General features: G+C 28.0%; 1 protein-coding gene across 3 annotated transcripts in view; it reads left to right on the top strand.

The window, feature by feature from the left end:
- Positions 1-1,503: 1,503 nt before the first annotated feature.
- The window catches only part of LOC142328461 (CAAX prenyl protease 1 homolog), a 47,115-nt gene continuing 32,497 nt past the window's right edge, over positions 1,504-16,121 (top strand). For all 3 annotated transcript variants that reach the window (XM_075372258.1, XM_075372260.1, XM_075372259.1), the window contains exons 1-5: positions 1,504-1,747; positions 8,003-8,149; positions 10,611-10,811; positions 12,345-12,639; positions 15,496-15,749. In XM_075372258.1, the coding sequence (XP_075228373.1) occupies positions 1,661-1,747; positions 8,003-8,149; positions 10,611-10,811; positions 12,345-12,639; positions 15,496-15,749 (984 nt within the window). In that variant the 5' untranslated portion in view covers positions 1,504-1,660. The remainder of the gene's footprint in view (positions 1,748-8,002; positions 8,150-10,610; positions 10,812-12,344; positions 12,640-15,495; positions 15,750-16,121) is intronic.

Genomic DNA, 16,121 nt, shown 5'->3' with positions numbered 1-16,121 from the left:
TGGTTGTTGTGCCTACTATAGTACAATGAGTCCAACAAGATTTCAAGAGTTAAAAATTATAGGATTTGATAATAAAAACACTCGCAATGAATGAAAAATAAGTGGTAAGTTTACCACCTTTCATGAAATTTTTTGAAAAATAAACAACAATTTCATGACTTTTTACACCAGGAATAAATTTAACTTCAAATGAAATATTGAGCCTTTTTAGAGGTTGTTGCCCTTTCAAGGTTTATATGAAGAAAAAAACCAGGGAACTATGGGGGATGTTAATTACAATGATATCTGATTCTAATTACAGATGATTTCTAAATATGGAACCATATGCTGGTAAACATGTAAATACACCACCTAGATTTAATTCTAGTGCAGTTGTTGTCAAATGATTGGTAACACCATTAAAAGACTCATAACATATCTAAGACAGATACTACACTGCTGTTGAATGGTTGAAATTCTTTGTACCTTTCAAATGACCTCAATGAATGTGTTTCACTTTAGAAAACATTCTCTTTAAAAGCAAATTCATAAAGTAAAAACCTGTTTTTAGGTAAACTAAAATTGTAACTGTATAAGTCCTAAAAAGACATTACATAGTAAAATGTAGATAAAACTGTACTAATTTTAATATATTAGTGTCTTAACAAGGGTAGTTTATATTTTATTGGTACCAATAAAACCTGACTGCTGTAGCCCACAGCAGTGAGGTTTCTAGAGCCCCTAGAAACCCCCCTTCATTACCATTGTAACAAAAAAGCTTGCTATTCTGAGGATTAAAAGTTTTATGGGTTTATTACTCATTTAATAAAGTTATTGTACATGAAACTTAAAAAAAAAGATTTTCCTTATTTATGCGGTTTTCAACCCAGATTTCTCAAAAGTACTGCAGATACGGTTCTGGGACCTATTTTATTCAATTTTTCAGGTAAAAACCAACATGTAATCAATAACTTAGCCCTTTAATTAAGTTCATAAAGAGTTCAGTACGATCTTATTTCACGGGGTAGCTGAAATCCGAGCAAAATCTTTCACTAGCCGTAATTCGCAAAAAGAAGTATTTTAGGACATACGTTTAGATTACATTTTTCCATTATTTTCACGAGTAGAATAGGCTATGAATTTCCCAAGATAACTTCGTAATACACCCTATGTAGAATGACTGTTAAAATGCTCAACATCACAAGTGTATTTATTGAGATATGACTTCTTAAATTACATTTATTGAGCATGTTACATTCATTTTACTTTTCAATTATAAGATGACAATCAATTTATAAACTGTTACATCAACTCATTCAATCGTTTTGCATTTTTATATTAATTCTAAAGTTAGAATGATAATTAATAATATCTGGTAAAACTTCAAGAGATTGAGCTCTGACTTGGCTCATTGAGAAAAGGGCCCCAGAAGTCGTGTAAGGAACTTACAGAGAGAAAAGAAATAAATGTAGGAAGGAGATCGTTCAAATCAACGATTCTCAATTTCAGCATAGCTTATAGCCTACTTGTATCGTGTAACAGTGTTCAGAGAACGGTGCCGGAAATTGTGTAGTGCGTGAGGTTGATTCATGAGTTTGATATATATTTTACTCGATATCAGTTTTCGAGAAACTGTCTGTATTTTTCTCAGGGATTCTCACTACTTGTGTAATTAAATAAAATGACGTTCGAAGATTATATATTTTACAGTATCTTATTATTTATGTGGGTTGAGTACTTATGGGAATTTAACCTATCTCTTCGTCAGGTATTTATTAGTGACTATTTATTTAATAATTTAGAATACATTTCCTTAAAAATGGTTTGCTAATTTTACCAAAATCTAGCTGTTGGGATGAGTTTCTTGGTTGGTTTATGTCTTTCTACTTTAGTTCTAGTATCATTTTATTTAACTTGAACATTGTCAAACAACAACGTTTTCGATGTTGGAAAACAGTAGGAAGTCGCAGATATTTTGGGCGCATAGGTAGAAATTTTGAATTACATTCCTAAAATGTTATCTTTTCGGTCGCCCTTCCTGTTTCATTACGTATTTGTTTACTTGTCAGTGCTAACGTTTTTATTTGTTGCAGTTAAATAATTCGTTAGCGTTTTGATTGCGTACAGTGTAATAATTTTAATGTATGTCCACTCTTTTGTAATGCGCTTTTAAAATAATTAAAAGCTAGTAACTGTTTGTTAGAATGTTAGTTTCATTGTTCTAGAGAAGGTTCAATCTTGTTATATATAACTACATTTTAAGATTTATGAAGAATGTATAATTTCTTGGATTTTACACCAAATTAGTATTACTCATACATATGTTTTCATTAAGAGTTTTCAGACAGTTGCGATTTTCAATTGTTTAATTTAATAATTATTCTTTTAAAGATAAAACCTAAATTCAACTGAATTTTAACATATTCTTTTGGAAGATAATTAATTATACTTGATTAACCATTTAGCTATTTTAGCTGTAAAAGATTACTGTAGGCTACCTTGATTGTATGAGTTGATGATAGATTAAGTTATCAGCAATGAAGACTTGTTAAATATTTATTACTTCAGGATTCGTGATAACTGTTATGTGAAATTCTGTGTATCAAGGAAACCCAGTGATTTAAAAAAGAATATCATTGAAGATGATCTGTCTGATTTTCATTATTCAAAATTATCTTCAAAAATCTAATTTTGAGGATTGTGTGTAGAAGAAAATAATCATTAAATAGATAGCAACTAATAATAGCACAGATATTTATTTTAGTAAATGTCCAATGTTTAAAAATGTGTGACATCTCAGCAAAACATATACAGAAAGGGTTGATAAAAAGTGTATCTTTTAATCATACACCTACATAGTGGATTCACTGGTGAAGGAAAAAATTTAAACTCCATTGAAATGCAAAAACATTTTACCTCAATTTTAGCTAACATTTTTACAAACTTGAAATCTTGAGACAACTCTTTTATGAATATAGAAGTGCTTTTTGGGTATTTATATGTTGCAGAAATATTCAGAATGTCACAAATATTTATCTGATGTAATCTGTTATATGTCATAAAGTAATTTAAACATTTACTATTTATTCCATGAAGCTGCAATTCATGAAGTTCTTTCCATGTACATGTTAATACATGCTTGACATGACTATAAAATGTGTGCATTTATTGCAGAGTTAACTTGTATAAATAAGGTTAATCTAAAGATCCTGATGCTTTGTTGGAGTTGATATTGACAATTAATCATTGATAAGTAATTGTGAATGGTGTTTCTTTACTGGTAATTTCATTATTGTAAACAATGTTGGAAAGAATGTTAGATGGTGGTGTGAATTTTTGTGAAATTATCTTGAATGAGTTTCGTTCACTGAAAAGAGATATCTTTTCGCTAAAAGTTATTAGCTAAGTCATAATCTTTTATTTATGTTATCTTTTCTCTTTTAGATAATTGTACGTAAATAAGGACTTACCTTAATTTTGATGAAATTGAAATTGAAATATACCATATTTAGGATCTAAGTTATTCATTAAAATTAAAACTTCATTGGAAATGCCTTTACATAGACATGGAATCATTCATTACTTAACCTCAACCTCAACCTTATTAAACTCAATTAAATTTCACTTAAACTATTATACTTAAATATTTAAATCTATTACATTATTTACTTAATGTACATTGCACATTTGCCAAAACCCACACTTTAATCCTAACCTAATTTAGTTTAGTGTTAAGTGGATCTAACTGAAAAATTTCACTGAAACCAAATTATTTAGTCTAAAAATAATGTATATTATGCTTGTACAGTGCAACATTTAAAAACTTTTGTTGACTGTGCTTATAACTTTAAGGGTCATAACAATGTAAAAAGCATTTCCGACAAATAATTTCACTTAGGTCCTACATAAGGTATATCCGAAATTTCATCAAAACCAGAGGTGAGCCCATAGTTGTCTATAATCTCTTGTACCCTCTTTTGTATTATTCACAAGAAATCATTTACTAATAAAATGTTAGGTCAGTTTTTGCTTTTAATTTCTTCACAATGTAAATGTTGATTATGATATAACATTCTAAATGTCTTCAGGTCACTTTGAAAATAAATAATATTTTTCCAATCCTTAATCCCATTTCAATCAGTATGTAAAGATATCAGATAAGAAAAGAATATCATTCTTAGCTATCCAACATATATTTTTGTAACATACATGGTTTTTCTATATTACACTTTCCTGATAATGATAACGTTATATCATTTTAAAAATTAAAAGCGTACACATTTCTATATTTACATAATACTAATTTATATAAATATGCATTATGTATTATGTGCATTATCTATATCTGTACATCCATTTTTTTGCATTATAAATTCATAGTTATCTTTACAAAGTGCAAAGTGTACTTAATATTTACCCTCATATTGTAATTTGATGAAAATGTTGTTAGTGGTGTACAAGTGTCATTAGGATTCTGTTCAATATAACTTCCTGAGAGCATACTTGTCCCCAGTTTTAACTAGATATACCTACAAACATAATTTATCATCCCATGGTTTGATTAAGATCACTGATATTACAAGTTCAAAGTTCGTGCCCTGCATTTCTAAAAAATGTTTAATTTTTAGAATTTATTTTTTAAACTCAAGAAATAGAAATGAAAATAAGTTCAAGTATTTCAAATATTTTTCTTCAGTTATGAAAATGTATTAGGCTTTTAATTATTCTGTAAAATATATTTAAATTTTTTATTCTGCTATTGCTACTTGCTATAAGATAAATGCTACTTTTTTTGGTTGTGTAATGAATTGCATAAACAAAATTATCAATGTGAATTGAAAGTAAAGTGGCTGTCAAGTCAACCTTGATTTCATAAATTGCTTTTATTCCTCCTTTTAATGTGAATCCTGTTTTTTTAATTATTAAAATTATCAACTTTTTTAAACTGGTAACTGAACCGCTTTTATTAAATAAAGAGTGTTTAAAATTTGTGTCATGGTCTTAAGTTGCTGTTGTAATGATCATCTTCAGTGGGTCGTGCCATTCTCATTTTAAGACGCATATTTAGAATGCGCTCAATAAATATTTTGCATTTATATTGTTTTTGTTCATTATTTATATCATTATGTTTTTTTTTTGCCCAAATATTGTTATATTTCCACAATGTCCAATTATGTTAAATTGTGATGTTTTTTTGTGCATATATAAAATATCAAGGTTTTTAATGTTGGTGTTTGTATGTATGAGGTGATTGGCGACTTTAGAGAGCTGACAAATGTTCATTGTATCTTTGAAGCTGCATATTGTTTGACGAATGTAGAAAACTATGCATTTTCAATAGTTCACTTAATAACAGGTCTTCATTTGGTAATTATGTTCTGTGTGTAATAATTTGTTTCGGTTTTTTTGTGAAGGCTGCATTGCACCCAGATCTTTTAAATTTTTGTGCTACTTTCTCAGAGTCTTTGTTTATGTGTGTTAGATATAATTTTTTGTTTCGTCTTGGTTTTTTTAAAAATTTCTCTTTATTTATTTTATGGCATTGTCATTCAGTGATTGTGCTCTTACAGCTATTGTTTGTGCGAGGCATTTTATCATATTGAGTTCTTTTTATCAACTGACATGAGTTTATTGAGTGACCTGCAGGTGGTACTTCTTAAAGCAGTTAGTTTATGTGAAACTGGAGAGTTTGAGGTGTTGCAAATGAAAATGCCCTTTATTATTAGTTTTTTATATTATTTTGAAATGTGTTTTTGTGGTTATTTTTGGATCTGGAAATTTGTTTATGTGTTTGTGTATTGTTGTAAAGTATAATTTATAGTGGGGTTTTACTTGCTTTTCTTTAACTTTTTTTTCATGTTTGACCTCAAATTTTACATCCTTAATTTTACATACTTCTTGATATTGCTGATAGATGAAATTTTGCACAGTTACTAAGGTCGGGTGACAGTACAATATTCTATTACTTTTGCAAACATCCCCCATATGGGGTAAATTAAGGGTGTGGGTGTAAAAAATTACAAAATGGCTATGCGGGGTTTTTGGGGTCAAATTTGATAGCCATTTGATTGTTGAACGCCGAATGTTGCAGTTAATTTTATCATGAGCACCAACTGTCCGTAAAATGCAAGGCAGCACTGTAGATTACACAGTTTTTCTGGATCCAATGCTTTTTTCTGAAGGTCAGGTGTATGTCAGTCTTAGCCAAGTTAGATCTTTTGATGGACTTAGGATCGAAGAATTGGACAACTCCAAATTAACAGGAAATAACCTTCCAGTAATGATGCATTATCAGAGATGAATCGAATGAGAAATCTTTTATATAAACTCATAAAAACATTTGTCAAAAATTGTGAAAGTTAATTAAGTAAATGAAATAAAAACTTCACTATTTCCTTACTTTGTATTGAAAATTTGTTTGATATTTTATAAATATATTAGAAATTTCAATATATGATGTTCTTTTGAAATCAAATTTAACTTAGTAATTAAACCCATGCGATGTATGATAATAATTTGATTAAAGTATGACTAAAAGTATAAAGCAAGTTTTGAAAAATTTTTATATTATTCTTATGTGTGTTAGTATTTGTTCACATAGCCTTTTGTTATCTTTGTAAAACAAGATTGTATCAATGTGTCTGTCAGTAAATTATTTTGTGAGATGTTTGTTTTTGGTAAGTATCTATGTTGCAAATAGTTACTAGTTTGTTTATGTACATAACTTAATCTGCTGTGTACTGGGTTACATCAATTGATGTTAATTTTGAGTTGATTGTTTTTGTCTTGCTAAAGAGGATCTGTGTTAGTTTTTTCCCAAATGTTAGTATTACTTTAATTAGAAAAAATCACTATCAATAACATCAGCTAATACGAGGTTGAGAATGAATAGCACCAATCTCAAAGATGCCACAGAACTACTAAAAATATTATGATGTAATATGAAAACATAAATTTTGATAAAATTGTTTATTTTTATTGTTAGAAAATGGCAATTTAAAATTTTTGCAACCAATCATACATAAAAACAAAGCAATTATTTAATTTTAGTTCACATGTTTTTATCCTGTCTGCATTAAAAACCTAAGTTTTGTTTCAAACATAAATGTGTGAAAGCACATTAAAACATTTTTAAAATTAAATCAAATATATACTCTAGATATTTATTTATTTTTTTTATATAAAATTTTTTCATTGAAATTTTACTTAATATATCTTAGTCATTTTTTTAGACAAGATTTAATATTTAACTGATGTTACATCATCAAAAATTAAAATGTCATAATGAAAACCTTGTACTGTTTTAAAAGTTGTACAACCTCTATCCTGTACTCATTTGCTGCTCCATTCCTTATTTTAATATTTAGAATTAGGAATAATTTTGTTATGCATTGCAATTGTGTTCTCAGGTGATACTTTAACCACATAAAATTTTTATTTTGAAAATTTTAGTGATAAAAATACCCTGAGATACTTTTATTTGTCTGAAGTAGTGAAAATATATACTTTATTGAACTTCAAAATAAATTTAATAATAGAAATAACAATAATAATTATTATTTATTAGCAGTAATGTAACAAGTTAAAAAGTTTGTTATAAATTTCTATGAGTAACTGTTACTAAATACATTACCATAATCGATGAGTATTGATTATGATAATTAAATGAGTAATTTGTAAGGTGAAGTTGATGAGGGTCTATTTCATTTGTATTGACTTAAATACTTTACCTACCTTCTTAAGGTATATTATTCAGTCAGGCAATTTTCAAAAACGTTTTGGACTGGTAGCAATGAATTAAATGTAAGTGTGTAATTTATGGTGTTAAAGAATTTATTAAATGTTTTGTAATAAGAATGGTAATATATTTAGTGTGTTAAATAATTATCAGTGTAACAGGATTATTCTTACAAATAAATATTGAGATGAATAATTATAATATAAAAAACACACTCCTTTTTATATTTTGTTAAAATATAAAATGTTGATTATGTTGTTTAATTTTTGTTTTATATCTTTTTAGCAAGCAGTGTATAAAAAATCAGTTGAAGTACCAGATGAATTAAGAGGTATAATTAAAAAAGAAACATATGAGAAAGCTAGAATTTATGGTCTCGATCGAAATACGTTTTCTATTATTAAAGAGTTTTATAGTATCGTTACAACAACGGTAAGAAATATTGTTTTTATGTGGTATGTTTTTTAATAGTTCCTGATGCATTTTTTGTTGTATATTTATAAGTTATGTCAGGAATTAACATTTATTAAGTAGAATTAATTATTGTTATTTATAACTGTACACATTGTAAGACCTTTGTACGTGTTAGCATATTGCCATACTTCTGTGCTTGCTCTGTGTCAGTGCCTTGTAACTATTACGTAAGTATTTTGTTTTTTAACAGATGTAGTTTATAATATTTAATGTTTATTATTTGAAGGTCAACATTATTTGACACCTACATGTGCGTGCATGCATACAGTATATTGGTTTGCCAAGAAAGTAATTTTAGTTGTTTATTGTGAAATAAAACAAATTTTTTTAATACAAAAGAAATGTAAACAGCTAGCTGTTATTCTTATAGCCAGTCCCAATCAAGGTAAATTTAATTTAAAAACATTTAAAATCACCAAAACCTGTAATTCAGGCTGGCCTACAACACTGATGCATGTCCATTGTGTAGAGCCTTTATTTATTGCCAAATAAGAATAAAGAATAAATATTAATCTTAACAAAGATTGATAGTATAATTATAAACCAATTAAACAGGTAGAGGTGGATTTACAAATGTCTGCCTATAGGCTGAACAACTGGTCGGCACTCTGCCACCGAGCCACCACTATGCAGCCCATTTCCGCCTTCAAAAATTTTCCACCATAGGCTGTAGCCTAGTTAGTCTATTTAGAAATCTATTGCTGTAAGCAGATGTCCCATTCAACAGATAAGCAAAATTGAAGTAATAGAGATGAGATAACTGTTTGTTCTTACAATTGAAAATGTTTCTTTTTTTTTAATAAATTAAACATTTTAAAAGGACAAACTATTTTTATAACCACTTTTTTGGTAATGTTGGGATCTCTGGAATTTATATGCATAATGTGTACCAGTTGCTCCTTTATTTTGTTTTATCTTTTTTCTAGGCGCTCTACTTATTCCAAATTAGAGTGGTTATCTTTAAAAAAACTTCCTGCTCTTTCACATTTCCAAAGACAGAAGGCCAATTTCCTATATGTAATCACTGTAAAAGTTGTGATTCTTCAAAATATTTTTTATCTTTCTGTTGTACAACAGAGAAAATGCAGTTTGTTTTTATGTTTTTTCCTTTTTTTGCTTCTCTGCAAGACATGCCTACTAAATAATGACTGATATAGTAAATATAAGTTATTTATATATATTACAATTCTATTGCTTTTCATTTTTAAATTCCCCACCAACACTTATACCAAAGCAATCTTATTTTCTGCTGGTCAAAGGCATGGAACAGTTTTTATCAGTTATTTTAACATTCTGCTGTTTTCCTTTATTGCATCAACTAACTCAGAAAATACTTTCTTTAAGCACAAATTTTGCTTTAGGAAAAAGAAAAAAATGTTGCATGGCCACTAATCTGGTGAACATGGATGATGTCCAGTGTAGTAATGTTTTTGTTGGTCAAAAGCTTATTTACAGAAAGTGCTGTATGAGCAGGTGCATTGTCCTAATGAGGAATAAAATCATTTTACCACAGTTCTGGTCATTATCTTCTTAATTTTTTCTCAGCTCTATCAAAACTTTCTTATAATAATGCAGATTTATTGATAAGCATTCTGAAACCCATCCTTCCAAAATTAGTCATGAACTGTTTTCATTCCTGATGAAAACTGTTTTCAGATGTTAGGTCATCTTCTGATCATACTGAAAGATCTTTCAGTATGATCAGAATTTTGTCACATGTGATGATGTTTTTGTAGAAGATTGGGGCACAACATCATGTTGCTGCAGCATAAAACTGGATATTTCCTTGCAGAGCTCGTTTTTCTCTGATGTGAGAACTCTACGGATCATTTTGGCACAGAGTTTTTTCATGTTAAGATCATCATGCAAACTTTTCCAAGCAATGTCTTTATCATTGTTCATTGCTCAGCTATTATTTGAATACTGAGTTGGCAGTCTTGAATCTGGTTAATTTTCTTCAGTTTTGGGGATGAAAATCATTCAAAGCATTCAATGTCTTCCACATTCTGACATCCTTTATTGAAGTTTTTATGCCACCCGAACATACATGCATAAGCCTTCACTGTAAGCCTCAAAAAATATTTGAAAAATTCTGTTTGTATTTTGCTCAATTTTACTAAAAATTTCAAATTTACCTTCTAATCAGCTTTTAACCTTGTCATTATTCCAACATACAACAGAAAACACAACAGTGCTAAATGATGACTCACATTCAACTGAACAGCCGAGAGTTGATGTTTGTTATGTAAGAGCTCTTCCATGTCAAATCAACAAATCTCACGATTTGATTTCATCACCAGTTTCTACAAAATTCACAAGATTGATCATATCTATAAAGTGATACAAAATTTTTTTTCAGATTTTTCAATTTACTGTGCAATTACTTGCATTTCCTTAATTACTACTTATTTGGTTACAGTTGTATTTAACGTTGGATGGATTAGTTTATTTTTGGAATATGGGCGGATCACTTGTAACACTGCTGCACTTGGAAAATGGTGAAATATTACAGAGTGCAGCATTTATGCTTATTATGAATACTTTTAACATACTTATCACACTACCATTCAGCATATATGATACATTTGTATTGGAAGAAAAACATGGATTCAATAAACAGGTATATTTTTGTTTATTTAATGTGTAATACATTTGACTAAATTAAGGCATCTCAGTTCTATCATCAGGGCAATGACATTTTTGTAATTGAGCCTGGGACAAAGCTTCTAGAAAGAATGTGGAATCTATTTATGAATTTATTATTTTGTTTTAATAAATAAATGGAAAATTTTGGTAAAAGGTTTAATCTAAATGGTCATGAGTAATCTTTGAAATTTATGTATTAACTACTAAAATGTGTACTTGTGACCATACAGAAGATAAGTTAGTGATCAGTAAAATATCATTTAGAGGTGTTGAACAAAAAAATATACTGTATAATTTGTTAATGTTAATGTGATAGATAAAATTGTTGTTTTTCTTTGGATGACTGAAGTTATGTTTAAAAAAATTAAATATACCGTTTCTATTGTGTTTGCTTGTCATTTATTTGCACTTTTAATGTAAACTGTACCATAATATAATACAAACGTAACTTCATCTTCCCCCCTCTAACTCTCTCACCCCTCCCCAGCCACATCCCCTCTGTGTTTTTTATATACTTTCTCTCTCTGATTAATGTTTTTAGTGTTTTTAATCTTTTTCTTAACAATTCCAAGAAATTAATATTACAGCCCATTATTGCATAAGTGAAATGATGCCAATTTTATCAGTATTATTTATTGTATAAATAAATAACAGTTACAGCATTTCATATCAGATTATTAGTTATTGTTTATGTTTAATGTAATAAACAGCACTGTAATACATGCGCTGTAAAATGTACTTCAAGTTTCTTAAAACAGATTATTTGCTCATGATTAATCTCATACTAGTAAGACAAGATTGAGAAAATAGCACCAATTGAAATTAAAAATTCTATTGAAACAAAAGTCATTTTGACCTAGTTGTGTATATAATAAAAATATAGCATTAAATAATTAGTATCTCTGGAATTTATTCAATTTTGATGATAGATGAAATACACAAGCAAAACTCAACCTTTGTTATATAAAATTCACTAATCAGCAGCCCCAAATCACAATATGGTATAATCAGCACCTGAAAATGATGCATCAGCATGTAAAAATTATGCTGTCTGTTTACTGCCTAAAAAGATAAAGTTATCTAGAAGAGTTTTTTATGCTTATAACTATTCTCAAATTTCAGTGAAAACATTTGATTTGTTAAGATCAGTTCTTGAGTTTTAAGTGAACATCTGTGCAAACAAATTTACAGATAAACATTCTGATTTATGTGTTAAACAAGTCAAACAAATTGAAATTTATTTATTTAACATGAGGTAACATCTAATTTTAAATGTTTTAAGTGTAAATTTTTGCGGATAATTTTTTAATTAATTTGTCCTAATGGTATAAAAAGGAAAAGGTAAAATTTTGACTTCTGCTAGATTAACTATGATGCTTCCTTGTGTTGCATTACCTTTGTTTCAGTGAATAATTAATTTTTTTGTAATTTTTTTATTGTTTCCAGCATTAATATGAGATTTATTATTTTATATCCATTTTTTACAGTATTTTTTATTTTTTTTCAGACTGTACCATTTTATATAAAAGATAAAATAAAAAGTTACATAGTATCACATTTGATTATGTTGCCATTGATATGTGCAATTGTGTACATTGTGAAAGTCGGTGGTGATTATTTCTTCATATTTTTATGGTTGTTTGCTGTTGCCTCTACATTTTTCCTTCTTACAATTTATCCAGATTATATTGCTCCATTATTTGATAAATATACTGCATTACCTGATGGTGAACTTAAAACAAGAATTGAACAACTTGCTGCTAGTATTCATTTTCCATTATATAAATTATATGTTGTTGAAGGTTTGTATGTTGTGCTATTTATTAAATAAGTTTACACATTAAACAATAATAAGATACACATTAACAAAAAAATGTGCTAATTCTGATAGTAATCAATCATTTTAATAATTTATGCATCAGTAGTATTCTTTAAAATTGTATATGATAAAAAAATGCACGTCTTGAAATTTAGAAATTTTATGGAAAATTTTACTAGATATTTTAATTGATAATCAAGATAATTTTAACTTAATAATTTTCTTTCATGTAATTTGCTATCAATTCTCTTCAGCTTTTAATTTTTTAAACTTGAAATTTTATTTTTATAACTTTTTATGTCATTTTATTTCTACGCATGTATTTTAAAACTTTTATTTATACATGAAATGAGTAGATTATAAGAAATTCATGTTAAATAAATACTTTTAAAATAAAAAAAATGTGTTATTTAAAGAAAATGGCTCAATGGGATTGTTGTAATTTAGTTTGAATACCATTGTATTCTACGTAAAGCAATATTCTTTTTAGAAGTTGTGTTTTGAAGTTCCCAAATCCTTTTATTTGTTAATAAAATCTAAGGTACAATGGAAGGGTTACCTAAATCAAGAGTTGTACGGAATTTGTCACAAAAGAAGATTTTTAGAAAGTAGTAGTCATTATGCTAGTTTTAAATCCTTTCTTTTTAAAAAACTAATAAAATTTCCTTAACAAAGTAGGGTTATCTTTCTTCATACTAAAGGTCATTTTCCCCACATGGGCTCTCTGAATATTTAGGCACATATTATAACATGTAGCAGGTTTTTTTTTAATAACCTTGTCTTTCTCTTTGTCACCAAAGCTTCACAAACATGATTGTTTCCTTCAGTTCTTCATCACTCTTATATATTCATTTCCTGTTGTGTTTTACAGTTTGTTACTTGTTATAATCCACGCAAAAACTTTGATTTTATTTAAAATTTCAACCTGAAATATGTTATTTACATATACCAATGAGACTGGTGAAATGATAATCTTAAAAACTTTGCTGGGAATCAAATCTGATACCAGTTGATCTTGAGACCTATGTACTAATTTTATAATAGTGATTATCATCTACTTTCTTACTATATTGGTCTTAAAATGATAGTACAGCTTTGTTTAAGAAATGTTACATAAAAATATGTATTAAAATATGTTACATGCTTTGCTAACTCTTTCCCGGTTATTATTTCAACTATCTATGATGGCAACTTACCTTATTAATTTAAAGAAACGTTGATTTTAGGTTGATCTTTACTCATATAATGTTTATTGTATTTATCACTACAGCAATAAAACTTGGTTTATACTTTAAAAACCTACCATTTATATAAAAAACTAAATCTAAAAAAAAATTCATCTATTTTGTATTGGGACACTTCAACATCTCTCTCTTCATGATTCTCACAGAAACATCCAACCCTACGTAATGGAAAACTACACTGTTTACACTTGAATGAAGGCCTAATTCCTCTTCCTGACTAACTTTTTATCTTTTTAGAGCTACAAAGTACACAATTCTGAACATATTTTTCAAGCTGGTGGGATAGGTTTGGGGATTTTATTACAGCTGGAAGACTTTGTTTACGTTCTGCAATTAGCATAGTTGTTTGATTCTGTGACAATCATTGAAAAATTCATCACCACCTAAAAGCAATAAAAAACATTAAAAAATCTACTAACTTCATTAGAAGTTAGATCATGATTAGAGCTATAGTCATGCACAAATAAATTAGATTCTGTAAAATTATTTGGATTTACCCAGTCAATAGCTGGATGTAATCTATTATCACCTCCAGCCCCATCATCTAAATTTTTTTCATTATTGGTAGAATCACTGTCATCATAAACAATACTAAAACTAACAGAAGAGTCACTATTATTTAAAAACACTAAATCTTCAATATCACTGTCAGAAATACAATCTGCACTCATAGAAGCCATTTTTACATACAATGTAAATCAACAACAAAGTTACAAAAAAAACACAGTTGTTCCCGACCAAATCAGATGGTTAAAAACATTTTTCTGTGTTAAAAATTAAAAACAGCAGTACTGTGAATAGTATTATAAAGGAGGTTTAGTTCATAAAAATAATACTAGGTAGCAGCAGTAGGCCTGTTTAGCTGACGTGAGACTTCATATGCTTTGACCAGGAGGCTGGCATAGGGTGCTATGCAATTTCATGTGTCACAACTGGGAGATGGTTAAGAATAAATAGACCCTTTTATAATTTTTTTTTTACCCACTATAATGATAATTTATAGGTTACGGTACGAGACACTTTTATTTGCATTTATCCTTTATTTCATTTTACGTGTGAAGCTAATTTTGTCTGATGAATTTATACATACATGATGTAGATCATCCTGTAATGACAGCGAATACTCAGTTAATTCTCCATTACAGATGCTGTAAGAAATATTACATTTTTGTATACCATTTGTACAAAAAAGATTTGTACGCTATAAATCTTGTCTATCTGTTGATGAATCTTAAAGAGGTCACTATTTTTATTTATAAATTATATAGTTGATATAACAGAGAAGTTACTGAGACTGGATGTTCTTGAATTATTCAAGATCATTGACCTGCATGACAGTGATGAACTAATAAGAAAAAAATCCATTTGATTCTCATACTCTTCTTTTCAGAATGATTATTCATGTCAAATCCCTGAGTGGTGTTATGTTCAATTGTGATACATAACATAAAATATTTACAATTATTTTTTTATGGAAATTTTAAAATTGTTCTTGAAAGTCAGATATGCCAAATATTTTTGTGAATCATAAATAAGTTCAATTATTGTTAGTATATTGTGTGGTTAAAAACAATATCATATTTAATGATTTTCAGGTTCAAAAAGATCAGTTCATAGCAATGCTTATTTCTATGGGTTCTTCAAAAACAAGAGGATTGTGTTATTTGATACTCTGTTAAAAGATTACATACCAAGTAATAAAGATAATAAGAAGGATGATGATAATGAAGAAAATAAACCAGAAGAAGAGAAAAAAGGATGTGATAATGAGGAAGTTTTAGCTGTATTAGGTCATGAATTGGGTCACTGGAAATTAAATCATGTTGCTAAAAATATTATCATTATGCAAGTAAGCAAAACATTGTGATTATAGGATTTAGGTATTTTTCTTTATTATTATTATTATTTTGTCATTTAACATTTTGTCAGATGGTTAGTGTTGGAGACAGTCTGAGGCTCAGCTTAGTCTCGGAAAAAAATTGTAATTTTTCTTTAATATATATATTTTCTGTTGTTTTTTTCTTAGACATATTTTAAAGGTAGATTGAAATATATTAGCCAATAGTAGTGGTGTTTTATTGTTTTGCTCGTTTTTTTTAGTAAATTTTGCTTACATTTGATATGCTGAATAGTAATACAGTGTGAGGACTAATTGTTTATTACTAATAAGAAAAATTAAAAAAATATTTTTTTTAATTTGTTTAATTAATAATAACAATCA

The sequence above is a fragment of the Lycorma delicatula genome, chromosome 7, assembly GCF_047948215.1.
Source record: "Lycorma delicatula isolate Av1 chromosome 7, ASM4794821v1, whole genome shotgun sequence".
Classification (NCBI taxonomy): Eukaryota; Metazoa; Arthropoda; class Insecta; order Hemiptera; family Fulgoridae; genus Lycorma; species Lycorma delicatula.
The sequence above is the reverse complement of the archived record's forward strand: the minus strand, read 5'-3'. Positions and strand labels throughout refer to the sequence as shown.